This window comes from Eumetopias jubatus, unplaced genomic scaffold (assembly GCF_037043125.1).
Source record: "Eumetopias jubatus isolate StellerSeaLion01/CBP00866 unplaced genomic scaffold, mEumJub1_p1.0 scaffold_11, whole genome shotgun sequence".
In the NCBI taxonomy this organism is placed as follows: Eukaryota; Metazoa; Chordata; class Mammalia; order Carnivora; family Otariidae; genus Eumetopias; species Eumetopias jubatus.
In genome coordinates, this window is record NW_028274817.1 from 90,960,749 (window position 1) to 90,977,694 (window position 16,946).

Consider the following 16,946-nt stretch of genomic DNA (forward strand, 5'->3'; position numbering starts at 1 on the left):
GAAATTAACGCTTTAAGAGGGTAAGTAATTTACTGAGGATTGTCTGGCTAAATAAGAGGTTTAGCTAGGATCGAACCCAGGGAATCTAACTCCAGAGACCAGTCTCTCAACAAAAATACTATTATACTGCCCTTATTATTCATTCATCTGTTTTCACAAAAATTAATTGAACATATCTACATGCCAGGTACTGTTTGTCATTAATCACATTATTTATATTGAGTACAGAGGGAAGTTTACAAGATGTGGTGAAGATAGGCATATAATGACATTGTATTTGCTCTTTATTTTGACCAAGCCTAACCCGAATATTTAAATATATTTATAAAAACACCAGCTTAATAAATACTGGACTCAACGAATATTACTTCTTGAAGTAACATAAGCAGATGATACAAGATAATGCGTTTATAAAACCTTGGATTTTTGCACTCTATTATTCATACATCTAGATAGGACTTAAGCGAGATAATTTCTGATTCACTTTTTTCTTTTACTCATTTTTAAAGTTACCAACAGAACACTAGCCATAGATGGGCCCTTATATTGCACCTACTAGAAAGCAGAAAAGTCATAAACCATTTGCTGCTTTATCCTACAGTCATGACCTGTTGTGTTCTAAATAAAAGCATACACAGTTGAGTTTAAAGAGAAGATGGTCTGTTGCTTTCATATGCAGTGAGATCCCTTTTAACATGCTTGACTTGCCTCTGAGAGTCTCTGCCATCTCAACTTGCAGTATTAGTAGAGCTATAAAGTGAATTTTATGATTATTTCTAAAACCAAAGAGGTTTTCTTTCAAGCTTTCAAGCAAGTTGTGACCCGTTAATCATGTAGTTCAGTATCCCTAGTAGCCATATAAACACTTTTCTATTTGGTGGTGTTTTCTATTCAGAAGTCAACTATAGGCTTGTATATGTGGGGAATCAGATTTTGTAAAGAGATTATATAGTGTCTTTTTGAACGTTTTATCTAAAAAAAGAAATATAATGGGGTCTGTGCTACTTCTGGCTGATGCAAGACAGGTGAGGACATTTTTAATTTCAATTAAATAATTCAGTTGCTGACAGTTACCACTTTGGTGTAGAACATAAAAAATGGGTTTAAAAATGCTATATGGAAGGAAGCAAACTATTAGTAGAACCTGGATGACCAAAAGATGCCTTTTCACAGAACTGTAAATCAGATCTTTCTCCATAATGGATGTACAGGTCCTTATTTTTCTCAGATGGCTAACAAAAGAGTAGTATGATGTTAGTACAACTAAAAATGAAAATCCAATAAATGTGGTTCCAATGAGGCCTGCAGTCTGCGAGGTCACGGCTCCTAGTTCCGTCTGCTGGTTATAGCACACGTTCTCGTCTCCTTCTGTAGCTTCTACAACTGAGTAATATATGATAACCGGAATAATTATGCCTAGTACAACTCCCCATATGTAAACACACAGTTTTCTAGCAAAGTTGGGCTGGCGAAATTTTTTCAGTAAGTGGCCATAAAATACTTTCTCGTAGCACGAAGTGGTCTCTTGTACTGAATCCTTTTTCATTAAAGTAGCATAACGGCTTATGGCAATCCAACTTAAAATTAAGAGGCTGACAAACATACTTACATGCATGGATAGGGTTCCCAAAAAATTGACCACCGTGCATTGTGCGGATCGATATTCCCATTGAACACCTTTCAGGAAATAGATACCCATGAAAGGCATGGCACTGCACACAAGTAAGTTTGCTGTCACAAGATGTGCTAGGTAGATGTGCGTTGATGTTTTCTTGCCTATTTTTGTTAAAAATACCCATTGAGAGAGAGAATTTCCAAAGAGACCAATGATGCAAAGGAAGGCATAAATGATTGGCAAAGCCATGGAAGAGATCCTGGATGGTTGAATACATGTTGAGTTGTTACTCATTTATATCAGATTTTCTTGGAATTTTGTCTCAGGAGCTAGAACAGAATGGCAGATATTTAATATTAAAATTATAGATGGTATTTAGACTGAATAGTTTTTTAAAAGCATTGGATGAAATAAAAGTAATGTAAATGTATTTGAAGGGAGAGGGAGAGTATAGATGCTTTCTCACCTTTTCTAATCACAGTCGTCCAGTGGAAATAAAAGACTTGATTGTGAGTAGTATCTTTGTCTAAAAAACCAGATTTGATACAAATAGTTAAAGGCCTGAGGTTTATCATTCTTTGATTGGTTTTTTTGCCTAGAAAGGTAATAAAAATATTTTAAGGCACATGCCAGCAATACATATTGGCCAAAGGAAAGTGTTGGCATAAGTATTTTGTGGCCACCTTAATAGAAGACTAATTTAAATTATCACCTTAATTGTACATAAACTGTACATAAATACTTTTCAAAATGGTGTCTTTTCATGATGAGGTTAAAGCACCTCTCTATAATCTAGTACCATTAGAATAGTCTCATTTCGTATTTCAGAAGTAAACTTAATCCTATACAAACACTCAGACAAGATCCTGAATCGAACAGAAGGCAAGTATAGTGACCAAGGATAGACACCAAAATCCCAAGATATTTACCAAAAGGCATCAGTAATTTCCTATTTCAAATATTTAATGTTAAACTACCATACTTCAATTTTTTTTAAACGTTTACTTTAAAATTCTATGTCAAAACTGTAGTTGCTATGCTTGTTGGTTAGAGTGCCCTCATGTGTCTTTTTGTATAATTTTAGTACCTTGGTTTTTCAGAGAATATGATTTTTTAGAAGATATTTTAATCACAGCATAAATGCAGGCATGGTTTTTGCTTTTTTATGTCTTATTTTTGTTTTTAAGTTTATTTTTTTGTAGTAATCTCTACACCCAACATGAGGCTCGAACTTAGGACTCTGAGATCAAGCATCACATGTTCTTCCAGCTGAGTCAGCCAGGTGCCCCTATGTCATATTTTTAAATCTTTCCTTTTTTTTTTTATTTTTAATCTTTCTTGCATCAGATGGTACAAGTGTTGAAGAGTCACATACAAACTCTTTTTCATTATTTTGTTCATTCCTTATTTCTTTCAGGTGGGAATAACAAGTTATTGGATTCTGGTCAAGTAAGAATCATGAGCTCTATTCAGAATGTGCCACATTTCTCTGTGTTTATCACCATAGCTTTCTAGGTACCACATTCTCGTTTATAAAAATCTAGAGTGGGGATTCTTTAAATCTTTTTTTAAATCACAGTCTTTCTTTTGATAAACACAAAAATGTTGCTGTGCATCTGCCTTCTGAGATGCCATACACTGCCTTCTTATATGCCCCCAGCCCCTCAGAGCTGTTTCACTCTCTACCCCTCTTCACAGTTGCCATTTTAAGTTTTGCATCATGGATTACAGAAATAGGGAGGGTTTTTTTCCAAATACACTGTTAAAGTTTTTAAATAATTTTTTAAACCAAGCAATCCCCACACAATGACTTTGAAAGCTTGAGGGCTGTACAATGTCTCTAGGTTCCAATACAGAGACCCTTCACTAATGTCTACCAGTGTCTATCATTTTATTTCTTTGCAGTTTTTATTTAGAAAACCGTCCAGATGCTTCAGAGAGAGTTTGTGTCTGAATCCAGTGCAGCCCAGCAAATTGGAATCTGGTTGCAGTTAGTGTACTACCAGTTGTAAATATGTAAATCCTAATCTGTACCTTGACTGATTTAAAAACCAGAGAGTGAAATAAGCCAGTTTATTTCCCACAAAAAATTTATTCAATCCAAGTAGATTTTTATATAAGAAATGGAGCTTCTGGAGTGCCTTTGTGGCTCAATCCATTAAGCATCTGCCTTCAGCTCAGATCATGATCCCAGGGTCCTGGGATCGAGCCCCACGTCGGGCTGCCTGCTCAATGGGGAGCCTGCTTCTTCCTCTCCCTCTGCCCCTGCTTGTGCTCTCTCTCTCTCACTCTCTCTCAAAGAAATAAATAAAATCTTTAAAAAAAAAAAAAAGAAAGAAATGGAGCTTCCTTTTATGGTGCTAGTAAAGAAAAACACTACCCCTGCCTTGTGTAGATAATGCATTATATACTAAAATCTGAAAAGCTAATAGTGCTTCTGTATTCACAGATTGTATTCCCCTAGTTTCAAACTAGCCCACCTCAGACAGCATCTGCCATCACCTATTACTGTCGCCTTGCTTTACTATTTCACACTAGCAAATGCTTCCAAACAAAAAGGAGGGAGAAAGGCTCTGATGATCAGTTTTCAAAATTTAAACATTTTAGTCCTGTTAGAGTTTTTATAGGGTTAACTTTTAAGCTAAAAGTAAGTGATCAGTCTTACCTGTGCAAGTAGTTTACACCAATCAAGGCTCTGTTGTTCAGGGCAGGGATGCTAAATTTCAGACTTAAAATTCTCCGACCATCCAGTATCTTTCAATTCTAGTCAGTGTGATCATGACACCAACTACAGTGGGGGGAAAAAGGAAATTAAACAGAGTATTGAAGAAATTCAATAGTTATGGTAAATGTAGCAACTACCTCTAAAAAACCTCATTTCTCTATTTCTGTGGTGGGAGGAAGTTGGTGGACAATATATATATATTGTACTTCCTTATGATTATTTCATGAACCAGCTCTACCTCAGTAGCTTTATATTAGCATGATTGGCTGAAGTTGAGTTCAAAGGTTTAGTCCCCATAGCTGGTTTTATACATCACAGTGGTAGAGGGAACAACTTCATAGTCACCCAAGAAAATATTGGTACAAACTTGTCTGTAAAATCACTTGTGGATGGTTTATTTGCAGTTCATCTTTATCAAGAATAAAAGGAAACAAAACCCAAAGTTTTCTTACCAGTAACAACTTACTAGAATTAGATACCATAGAGCTGGAATAGAACTTCATGATCATCTATGGGTACAGACCCTTCGTTTTAAGGATAAAGGAGTGAGTGAGACCCAGGGTGCCTGGGGGGCTCAGTCGTTAAGCATCTGCCTTCAGTTCAGGTCATGATCTCAGGGTCCTGGGATCGAGTCCCACATCAGGCTCCATGCTCAGTGGGGAGTCTGCTTCTTCCTCTGCCCCTCCCACCCACTAGTGTTTCCCCCCCGCCCCGCAAAAATAAATAAGTAAAATCTTTAAAAAACAAAACAAAACAAGAAGTGAGACCCAGAGCAGCACACTGTAAGTCAGGGGTTTAGGTCCCAACTTGGTTACTAAGTGAACTAACCCATTCTACTTCCAACTGCCCTGTGAGTCCCCCATTCAGATTCAAAGTAGTGTACATTGTTTGGAGCATTTCATAATGGATTTGGAGAATTCTGAAAAGTGCCAGAATCTGAAGACCAAATATTCCTCGGATAAAATAAATAGTTACATCATGCTATAAAGAATCCAGTTTTATATATAAGATTGTTTAATGAGTCTGAACTGGTAACTAAGTGAAAGCTCAGTGTACAGCTGAGGAGTCAGACTTGTGTCACATGCTACCCTCCCTTGTGTAGTGAAACCACCGGGAGGGGGGGGTCTGAGAATGGGAACAGAAATCTAATTTCATCAAACTTGAGCACTTCAGTTATTAGTAAATCTTCATTTAAGATTAATAGGACCTTGCCATTTCTCATAATCCCCAGTGTGTACCTTCTTTCATGTTGATTGCATAAATCCTCCCTAATGTTTGCTAATTGTTCTCTCTAAAACAAAAGTGAGAACTACCTGAGTGGATTTTGTTCTGCTGCTGTTCATCTTTGTAACGCTTGCCATCATTTCATTAAGAACAGTGACTCGTCTGGGGTTACATGGCCATGGATTGCAGAGTAATTTGGCCTCTCTGGAACTCCTATCATTTTTACTTCAGTAATTTCGCATGTCCCAGGAAGGAATTACTTAGAACAAAAAAACGGTTTGAATTAATTTAGAGAAGAATGGAAATGGAATACTGTTTATAAGTGATTGAGAGATCATTTTAATATTACCACTTTGAGGCTTAAGCACCTTTAGCCAAAAAAAAAAAAAAGAGAGAGAGAGAGAGAGAGAATGCCCTTGCCCTCCACTACCTTTCCTCCATTGTCCCCAGACTCAGTAAATGATACTATCACCTCCTCATTATTCAAGCCAAAAACCTAGGAATTATCCTTGATTCCTCTGTTTCCTTCACATCTCACATCCAGTCAATTCCTGCAGCTTCTCCCACCACCACCAGTAGTACCCACACTTAATGAAAGCTTATTATGTGCCAGGCATCCTGGTCTGTGTTTTATATGTCTTACTTCATCTTCACAATACCCTGTGAAATAAATAGTATGAAATACATTCAATTTAAACGTTAAGGAGAACAACCTCAGAAAGGTCACTTAAGTTGCCTAAGATCATGCAGCCATCTGTCCTCACAACATGGTGACTCGCTTACACACACACACACACACACACACACACACACACACACACACACAGAGAGAGAGAGAGAGAGAGAGAGAGAGAGAGCGCGCAAGTGATTCAAGAAAAAAAGACCATAGCTGCAGTCTTTTTTTTAATGTAGCCTCTGAAGTCAGCACTGTCACTTCTGCTGTGACATTATCTCGGCCACACGGACCCAGCAGTGATTCAGTATGAAGAGGTAAATAGCAGGAGGTGATGATCACTGGGAGCCATCTAAGAAGCTGGCTACCACAGGATGTCAGTCAACCATTGGACCAGGGAAGAGTCAAAAGTACTTCTGAAAATGATTGTCAGGCAGCTGATCATTTATCGAGCAAGAATGCCTGGATGGGTGTACGTTTTGTCATATCTTCCTGTCTCTTGATTTTTAGTGCTCTGTATTAAACGGTGCAATTCATTTAATGAATATTTATTGGAGTTCCTACTATGTTTCTAGTGGTGTGTGGAAGTCACAGAAGTATATTAGCCACAAGCTAACATAGGGTCTCCGGAAATTCAAAAGCGATTCCACAAGCAAGCCGAGAATTCAGATTAATAATGTGTGATGTGTGATACAGACTTTAAATGCTCTACAAATTAGAAAAAGGAGAAAACCATGAATCATAATGGTTCTGGAAGGTCAAGGAACTAGAAGGAAAGAGAACACATGCTAAGCTATAGTTCTGTGCTAGGTAGGAACTGGGCAGGGCATTTTACATATAAGAACTCTTAACAGTGGGTGGTAGAGGTTCCATTTCACATGTGAGGAAATTCAGTTTCAAAGAGGTTAAATAACATGCCCAAGGCAACACAACTAGTAAATTAACTTGAAAGCATGTGTATTTATTTTTTTCAGTCTCATTCTCTGCCTTTGAAAGCAGAAATTATTGGCCTTTCTCAAGGGTCAGTTAGTTGTACCTGGTGGTACTTATGGTAAGTAAACTGGGGTCCAGTTTTGAATACTTTTTACTTTGTTCAAACAGGGTTTCCCGTCCTGTGCTCTGATGTAGCAGAATTGACTATGGGAGGAATCAAGTACAATTTTCTAGTTTTTGAAAGCTTTGGACTTTAAGCTAAGTTGTATCCCATTGATAGCAATATAAATTCTTTTTGATTGAGGTGATTTTTGAATTCCTTAACTGAAATAAAAGGAATTTTCTAATTTATATTTTTCTAAGAAATACTACAACTGGTAGAAAAGCGTAAATGTCAGAGCATACAAAATTAACCAAAATACAACTTGTCAGGTAGACATATTGAAGATTACAAGTGCTGTGTACAAGTGGCCCCTTGGACTTTTCCTCACTCAGGCCACCGGTAGTTCTCTTTGGTTTCTCATTTGTCTTTCCCATCCATGCCCTCTTCAAAGTTCCGCTTCTGTTATCCAAGTGCAAATCCTCTTGTCCAACACTTCTAATTCCTTGCTACATCATCTGCCAAATACTGATCCCCTGGGTGTTCTGCTCTGACCCTTATGATTTATTTCTTGAGGTGTTAGAGTAGTTCCCCCCCCAAAAAAAAATTTAAGCCCTGCCTTGTATTAAGTTTCCTGCTTTGGAGATATTTGTGTGAGTGTCAAGCGAATGTTTCACTCTGGCCCCAGAACCCATTTGGAGTCGTTCAGTAAGAATGGTTCAGAGGGCAGGCATGTGGTGATTTATTTTGACAGCCTATGGGGAGCTGTATACAGCAAGGGTGTACGAGACTTTTCCTGACTCGCAGGGATTATAGAGGTCAGAATTAGGGTCCCTTATCAATTTCCATCAGAGCCAGAACCCAGAGGACACAAGACACATCACTCATGCCTGAACTTTATTGCTTCAACTAGACAGTTATTTTAGGCTGGTGTCTAAGCTGGCTGCAGTTAGCCTTTTTGAGTACTCTTTCTGACCAGTCAGCAGTTCAGGGCATCGGGAGGCCGGTGTGCAGAAAGAGCAGATTGGCCTCACATAGTCTGTTAGAACATCACATTCGAAAGATAAGTGGTTCTCCAAAGGAGCAGGGTCGGGGGGTGGGAGGCAGTGGAAGCCTTTTATCCAGTTCAGTGCACACCCAAGGCAGTGGTTACCTTTAGGAGGAGTGAAACACAGACCTTCTACTCAAAGCTGTGGGTTGTTCAAGGCTCACTGAGCCCCCTGCTCCCTTCAGGATGTGGTGTCTGGCCACAGCCCCATCTCCACTGCACGGCTCGCAGGTCCTTGCTGCTACTGTGAGTAGCAGTACTTACGGCCGTCCCACCCTTAATCAGGGTCTCAAGAACTTCTACTTTGAAGAGCTGATTTCTCAGCAAATCATGGAAGTATCTCCCTCAAGAACTATTTTTAAAACAGCAGAAATTACAGTCCAGAGTTTGAAGGTTTATAATCGTGCAGAAAAGTGATTAGCTTTGTAAGGAAGGTCCAGTGACAAAACATAAAGGGACCTACTAATCGAAGTTTCATTATACTTCACCTTGGGCTTTGTCTTTTTATATAGGTTTCTGTGCACCAGATAGACACGGTCTTCTAGAATTGCACACCCCAATAACACTGTAGCAGTCTTGGCGGCGGTCGTAAGAACTGGAATGCCCTCTGAGGCGGCAGAGGGAAGTAGATGGGAAATTAGGTTTGGGAAAGGGAAGAAACTTCAGCATTGGATTAGATGAGGCAGAAATCTTTTTGAGGACAGTCAGATTTTGAATTTCAACATCTTTGAGTCAGTTAAGTTTAATTCATATCCTGCTTCAGAACCTACCATTCTTTTTTTTTTTTTTAAGGTTCTTTGAGGGGCGCCTGGGTGACTCAGTCAGTTAAGCGTCTGCCTTCGGCTCAGGTCATGATCTCAGGATCCTGGGATAGAGCCCCACATCGGGCTCCTGACTCAGTGGGGAGCCTGCTTCTCCCACTCTCTCTCAAATAAAGCTTTTTTTTTTTTTAAGGTTCTTTGAAAAGCCAAAAGTAGATAGAAAATTTTCTGAAAATGAAACATATGATGATAGAATTCTAAAAATAATTTAGGCCATCATATTGCCCCAGGTAGAAGATACATCCCTACACCTCTGCCCTGGGAAACAACACCTCAGATTGCAGTGAGATTTGGGGAACCGAAAAGGTATCCCACATCAGTTCCCTGGAACTCTCACCACTGTCCCTTTCTTCCCAAGCCCAAGGTTTCCTGGCCAGTTTATTACCAATCATTTCTTTTGGATTTCTAGATACAGTTGTCTTGAGGTTAAGTCCCCTGCTCCATGTCACTTCCTGTCCTTATTCAAGGGGGCAAAAACAGATGTGAAGGGAAGGCAAGGGGCAGTTGGGTACCTGAGGTCTTACCACCTGTACCGTTAGTATCTGGGTTCATTTCCTCTTAAGAGCCCAAAGTACTGAAGTAACAAGCTTTTCTGAGAGCCACTTTTAGGAGGCTTATAAATGGCAGCCACTGAAGTGCTTTTTACATATTTTCGATCAATTTTTAAAATTTCTCTGAGCTAGATACTATTCTATCAGTTACTAGATGAGGAGATTTAGGCCCACAGAAGAGAAATAACTCGCCGATGGTGATAGAACTGCGAAAGCGTAGGGCTTAGACTTGGACCCAGGCAGTGTGACTTCAGAGCCCATATTCTTAGCTGCCGCCAGAATCTGGTTTATTGTGTTGGGTATGGTGACCAAGTATCCCCAGTGACCAAAAATATATCTCACTTATATACCAGTTTGCAGTTTTCAGTCTGGAAGTTTATTAACTCCTGCCAACTCTCCCATTGTAGAGGTACCTTTTTGCCTTTGTAACTGGTAAGTAATCAGAAGGTCCTATTTTGAGAGTATGTTTTGTTTTCCTTTCACTCAGTTGATTTTAGCATTCATTGATGATCCTCGCCTAAATTAGTTCTTACCGTGATGGACGCAGATATATTAGCTTTGAAGTAGTCACTTGAAGGCATCACTCTAAACAAGTCTTGGTGTTGAGATAATTCTCAAAACAGTGCTATCTGTAGCATAGCTTCTAATATTACCATATTTTCTCTTCTTCCCTGTCCTCCATCAAAAACCAGCCTAAAATGTACTGTCTTAATAAACCAACAAATAAATCATCGAGGCCAGGAAACATAAGTTCTCTGGAGTGCCATACCTCCAGAAATATCTGGTAGAGAAAACTGGAAAAAAGAAAAACCACAGTTAAATGTTCGCACCTAAGTCTGCAACGCATGCCTTTGGCAGTGCTTTGGCCAGCAGAGGGCAGTGTATTACCAGCCCTAGTTAAACCTCTCTTGCAATTAAAGGCTGAAGCAGAAGCTGCCCACGTTGCTCTGTTTTCCAGCTAGAAACTCAAAACCATTTAAAAGTTTAGTTTTTTTAAGTTCTAACAGAATGATAAACGTCATTATTTTACTAGCTGAAAAACACGTCAAACGTGATAGAGTAAAAGTAATTGTGTGGACAAGGATTTCTGTCCTTAAGATGAAAACCCATTACCACTCATTCTGCCTTTAACAGGATATGGCCTTTGGGGACTTTTTTGTTTTGTACCGGCGATTATCACAAGAGTCGCCTTTGTAAAACACTCACAACTACAATCATCCTAGCAGTAAAAAATAAAGTCTGACATTTTAGTATGTGAAAGTTGTAATCATATCTTCTAGTTTTATTGAGCTTTTTTTTTTTTTTAATCACAGCAATTCATGGACATAGCTTTAAAAGTCAAAGAATACTGAAAGGCTTGTAGTGAAAACATGTCTATTAATAAATGTAATTTAAAGTACATTTCAGCTAATGAAGAAAGTATAGGCGCTGTTCTCTCCCCTGTAGTCCTTCCTCCTGGCAGCTTAACACACTCTGAAGATCCTTTCATTTAAGAAACCCCCTAATCGGTTGCCTCGTTATTCCCTTCTCTCCATCAGGGGGGAGCTTATGCTTGTTTTTATCTCTGAGAACACATGGTTTGTTTAAGTCTTTAATAACCCTGCCACTCCCCACCCTACAGTGGTTTAGCAAATCAGTATCTCTCTCTCTTCCTCTCACACACAGCTTTCAAGTAAAATAATTCAAGGCATTGTCTCTCTTGTTAATGAATTACTTACTGTATTCACTGTTGCCTTTTTAGAAGTAGTATGCATAATTTTTGTTTATATTTTATATGCATCGTTTATCTCTTGCTGCATACCAGACCACCCCCAGACTTGGTGGCTTAGGACAACCACCATTTGTTCATTCTCAATTCTGTAATTTGTTCTGGGCTCAGCTGGGCAGTTCTTCTGTCAGTCTCACCTGGAGTCATTCATGCAGCTATGTATAGCTTAGTCATCTGGCAGCACAGCTGAGACTGGGCAGTCCAAGATGGCCTCAGTCTTGTGTCTAGAGCCCCAGCTGGGATGGTTGTGCAGGCTGATGATAGTCCGTCTCCATGTGATCTTTCTACTGGGTTTATTTATAATGTGTTGGTCTCAGGCTTCCAAGAGGGCAAAAGTGGAAGCTGCAAGGCCTCTGAAGGTTTTGCTCAGATGTCCTACAACGTCCACCACCTTTTATTGTTCAAAGCAAGTCACATACTTGCCCAGATTCAAGAGGTGGGCAAAAGACTCCACCTCTGAATGGGAGCTGCGGAGAATTTTAATCTACCCTCTTTAATCCACCACATTTTTTAATGTGCTTGCAATGGTAATGTAACGTTTTAACTAGATTTTTATGTCTTTCCCTGAAAATGCATTTGCATTGGCTCTTTCCTTGGGGGTTAATATAGTATGTGTACCTCAGTGTTCATGGCTTCTTGGGCAATATTTCAAAAAGAAAAGTTGAGGTTACTGTCGTTTTGTTTTGATTATTTCTTATATTACAAAGTGCATCAAAAGTGTCATGAATTCATTCTGTTTCCAGAATATTAATCTAGCTTTTCAGTAAAACTAGAAGAAAAGTCTGTTTCTGCTAGTGTGATCCTGAAAGCTGGATAAATTCATTGATCTCTCCAATATGAAAGCCTAGAAGGATGTGGAAAGACAATTAGTCTAGCTCACCCCTTTGGTAGATCCACCACCACCACCACCACCACCACCACGCTGGTTTGTACTCACTACTCAAGATTTCCTTATTTGCAGGATCATAAATGGAAACTATCAGAGCATGAGACCCACATTTACTTACTTAGCTGATCTCTCTCACTAGTTGCCACATATATTTGGACCTCTGTAATCAGCCCCCAACACAAGCTGACCTGTGTGTTCCAGTGTTTTTCAAGACTGGCCACAAAAGGGAACTGAATATGAACATGCATGCAAACCTCATCAGTTCCCTTTGCAACCAGCTGAAAGTTGTTTTTTAATATAGAGGAAACAGGGTTTTTCTTGTGAGTACAAACAGCTTGCAGCATTTCTGCTTCTGACAGATCAGGGGACACACAAGAGAAGACAGCACTAAATTGTGAGAAAGGCAGTTTAAAGAGAAAGTAGGAAAATGGCAAAAATTGAATTGAGGAAGAGAAAGAGGTGCTGCTGTGTACAGGAAAGGAACAAAGCAGAGGTGGGGGACCGGGGTACTAGAAAGTCTTAGTAATAGAACACGAGAAGAGGCAGGAACTGTTAGAAAGGAAATGTCTGTAACAGGAAAGGGCCTATGGCATTATTGCCAGCGGTATTAATGGAAGGCATTAAAATCTCTTGGTCCAGAAGTTTGCCATTGGATAAAATTTGAAAATATAACCCATTAGAGTGATTGCCATTCCCACCTGAGTTCATGCTACTGAGCCTGGTTTATAGCAAAGGTGCCTTGTCCCCATTTCAGAATGCAGTGTGGTGACCCATTTGGGCACTCTGATTACCGAACAAAACCACGGGTCAGTAAGAAAGCAAAGAAACCTAAGCACCTAACATGAATGTCACAAAGCTCCTAGAATCCATCAACTCATTTTAGATCTAGTTTAAACAATCTCTCTAGCAATAAAAATGCCTACTACGTGCTGAGCAAGAGACATAGGTCAAATTCACTACAAAAGAAGATTGAGGGAAACTGCTTGGGGACCAGTGACCATACATCAAGCAGCCCCCCACCATACGCGCACTTGTCTGAGTAGCCCTGAGGGCATTACTGCATTAGCATATGATGGCACAACAGGATTGCAGGTGGCCCCTGCTTGCCAATCATTGAGGCAGTGAATGTTCTGCAAGACCCAAAATTTCTATTCACGGGATCTAAAGAACATCTAATCCAAACTTTATTAAATGCCTGAAATACTTTGCTACTTTCCCAGCCTGCTGGGGATCCATACTATATTGAAACGCTTCGATTAACAAATAACTCACCGGCTTTCTATTTCATTTGAGATCTATAATTATTAGAAAACCCTCTCTTACGATCTGGTGAAACATACCTCTTGCAACTCCCATCCTTCACCGATACTCTTTCAGCTTTTGCTCTCTGAAGCTACACACACACATTTTTGCTGTAATGTCTTTCCTTTAGTCTTCTGCTTTAAGGCTACATCATCTCATTCTCCGTCTGCAAATTCTTTAGCGTGGTCTTTGAGAGCTGTGTATCAGAAGGCCAGGGTTGGGGCACCTGGGTGGCTCAGTTGTTAAGCATCTGCCTTCAGCTCAGGTCATGATCCCAGGGTCCTGGGATCGAGCCCCGCATCAGGCTCCCTGCTCCACGGGAAGCCTGCTTCTCCCTCTCCCACTCCCCCTGCTTGTGTTCCCTCTCTCGCTGTGTCTCTCTCTGTCGAATAAATAAATAAAATCTCTAAAAAAAAAAAAAAAAAAAGAAGGCCAGGGTTTATCTAGATTTTTTTATTAGAAAGTTTCTTTCAAGCGAAAGAGAAAACGTCTTACTTTGCTTGTGGTGTCTGGCAAAAGAAACCATAAGGAAAGGAGAAGGCCCACACCCATACAAGTGATTAACAACCATATAAACAACAAAAGATTAGTATCCAGAATACATGCCATTTCAACAATTTGAAAGAAACGAAAAGAGAGGCAACTAATTAAGGGGGAAGGGGGGAGAGGCCCAGATATGAACAGGCCATTTACCCAAGAAGAAACCTGAATGGGGGCGGGGGGGGGGGGGACAAAACATGAGCCGATGCTCCATTTCAGTTGTAATCAGGGAAGCACAAATTAAAACCACAGGGAGATGCCATTCACACCTACCAGATGGGCAAAAGTTAGTAAATATGACAAAACCAAGTATTGGGAAACAACTCATGTCTCACTAGACTCATGTCTCACTAGTGGGAGAGGTGTATAAATTGGTAAAATCACTTTGGAGAACGGTTTGTCAACAGAGATCAATTGCAGATGCGCATACCCTTATGAGCAAGCATTTCTACTTCTAGGTGTCAACCATAGAGAAATTCCACACATGTGCACAGGGTGTGCAAGAGACCATGGTTTCTAATAGTGAAAAAGTGGAAACCACCTAAGGGCCCACTGTCAGTGAAATGGAGAATTGAGCTATTGTTTGTTCCCACAGTGAAACACTGTGTTATCAGTGCAATGAATGAATGAGACCTACATATATCAATATAAACAGAAATTGAGTGAAAGAGTTACAAAAGGATGTAGTAGTCAGGTACTCTTTATGTCCATTTTAAAAACAAAAACTAATGCATATTGTTATATATACCTGTGTTATAAAAGTATAAAAATGCACATCAGAATGATACTACTAACTTCAGGGAAGAGGATACCTCAGGATGAGCTTTAGTGAATCTAGCTTTGGGGGTTATGTCTGGGTACAAGAGAACAGTTAAGCAAATAGGGCCAAGTGTTAACATCTGTTCAATTTGGGTGATGGGTGCTTGCTGCTTACTGTATCGTGTTTTCCCCCTCTTTTGGATGTTTGAAATGTTTTAGAACTAAAAAAAAGATGATACATGGAATGACCCCACCAGAGTAGAACTATAACAGTTGACTGTATATCCTGCAATAACTGTATGACTTACCAAAGCAAAAAGAGATTCTATGTATCATCCACACCTATATTCAAACTATAATTAGAAACTTCTTCCAAATCTCATCTTAGGATGGTTCTTGATGCATTTCCTTGGCCAGAAGCAAAATTAATAAGGGTGAGGTGCTCTAAAACTATTTTTCCCCCATTCAGCCTGTAGGCTTTTGTACAAGATTACTGTCCATGTTTCAGGCAGAGCTTTCCCGGAATGTGCAAATGTGCCACAGCTAGAAAACCAGTCTTTAAGATTTTGGCTTTTTGACCTCACACAGTTTGGATGAGTGATAAGCAGAATTTTTGTCCCAAATACATAGTTTTTGTTTTTGTTTTTGTTTTTAAGACATCTCAGTAGTTAACCATTGGGCTTGGGCAGAAGGAAATGAAAACAAAAAAGCATTGTCTTAGTGGAGACAATGTCTATGGAGTCAGAGTCTAACTCACATCCCCTCCTGTGTAAAAGGTAGTTTTCCTTATACCACTGCAGTGTAGATTAAATGATGATAATGTGTGTCCAGTGCCTAACAGTGTAAAGGCGCATATAATATCTCTATTTATAATATAAATATCTCTGACTTTGCTTCTCATTTTCTTGCATGTGAACTTGAAAGGGGGGAAATAAGAGGCATAGCAGAAGGTTAGGACAAACCTAGCACTTCCTTTCCAGCTCTGAGTCTGTTGTTACCACCCCCCAGCCAGCCCTCCTGTCTTCATCTGCAAACCAGACTGAAAAAAGACGTGGCCTCAGCCAACGTGAGAGTATGCCTTGGTTTCTATCTCATCTGAGATGACACAATTCAGATTACATTCTGAGTTTCGAATGCTTTCTTCTGATGAAAAATAGAAGTTTCTTGGCAAGTTGTGGCATCTGGAGTTGGTGCCTGACCTAAAAGGCACTCCTCATAGATGTCACGCACGTCTGTTGTGAATGTTTTTCCCACTCTTGCTTTTGCGTTTATGTTTGTGCGTGGTTTTGACAAAAAAAAAAAAAAATAAGCTATGCATTTTCCCTATAGTTATTTCTATTGTTTTATTAGTAGGAAGTTCTTTCCCATATATAGATGAGTTAGTCACCTATTTTTAAATCTTTTCATGGTTCCATTATTTACATTTAACAGTCTAATCCACTTCATAATGTTTTGTGTGTGACAGGTGAGGCTGTAAACTGACTTTTGATTAATAAGCACAGCACTTTTTATTAATCCATCCCTTCCTTCCCCTATGCTTCTCGTGTTGTCTCCCTTTATTTGTAGTGGTTCTTTCTGAGGGAGGGAAGTTTGTCACACTCACTCAGGTTTTCAAAAATCCACTTAACCCCATTTTGCAAGATTCTAACACATCTTGAGTAACAGAATCTTAGGTTTCCCTCTGATTGTTCCTGCCCCTACTCTGTTGAGACACATTAATTATGTCATATTATCTTCTCCTGTATCATTGAGTGTCTGCTTAGAGATGTGTATTCTGTTCCAGTGATAAGCTTATCCTTGTATCTGCTGCACAGAGTTCTCCTTATTGAAAGATAAGAATATATTTTAATATCTGGTAAAATAAGTTTCCATTCATATTTCAAAAACCTAGGGCACCTGGGTGGCTCAGTTGGTTCAATGTCTGCCTTCGGCTCAGGTCATGATCTCAGGATCCTGGAATTGAGCCCCGCATCAGGGAGCCCACTCCTCCCTCTCCCT

General features: G+C 39.5%; 2 protein-coding genes across 5 annotated transcripts in view; one reads left to right on the forward strand and one right to left on the reverse strand.

The window, feature by feature from the left end:
• CASK (calcium/calmodulin dependent serine protein kinase) overlaps positions 1-16,946 on the forward strand; it is a 354,818-nt gene that overhangs the window by 181,909 nt on the left and 155,963 nt on the right. The gene's annotated exons all lie outside the window — the stretch shown is intronic.
• GPR82 (G protein-coupled receptor 82) lies at positions 189-4,468 on the reverse strand. The gene is made up of 3 exons (XM_028113497.1): positions 4,281-4,468; positions 2,082-2,141; positions 189-1,944 (listed from the first exon to the last, which is right to left on the reverse strand). Exon 3 carries the CDS (start codon positions 1,907-1,909, stop codon positions 899-901), a length of 1,011 nt encoding a protein of 336 aa, XP_027969298.1. The 5' UTR covers positions 1,910-1,944; positions 2,082-2,141; positions 4,281-4,468; the 3' UTR covers positions 189-898.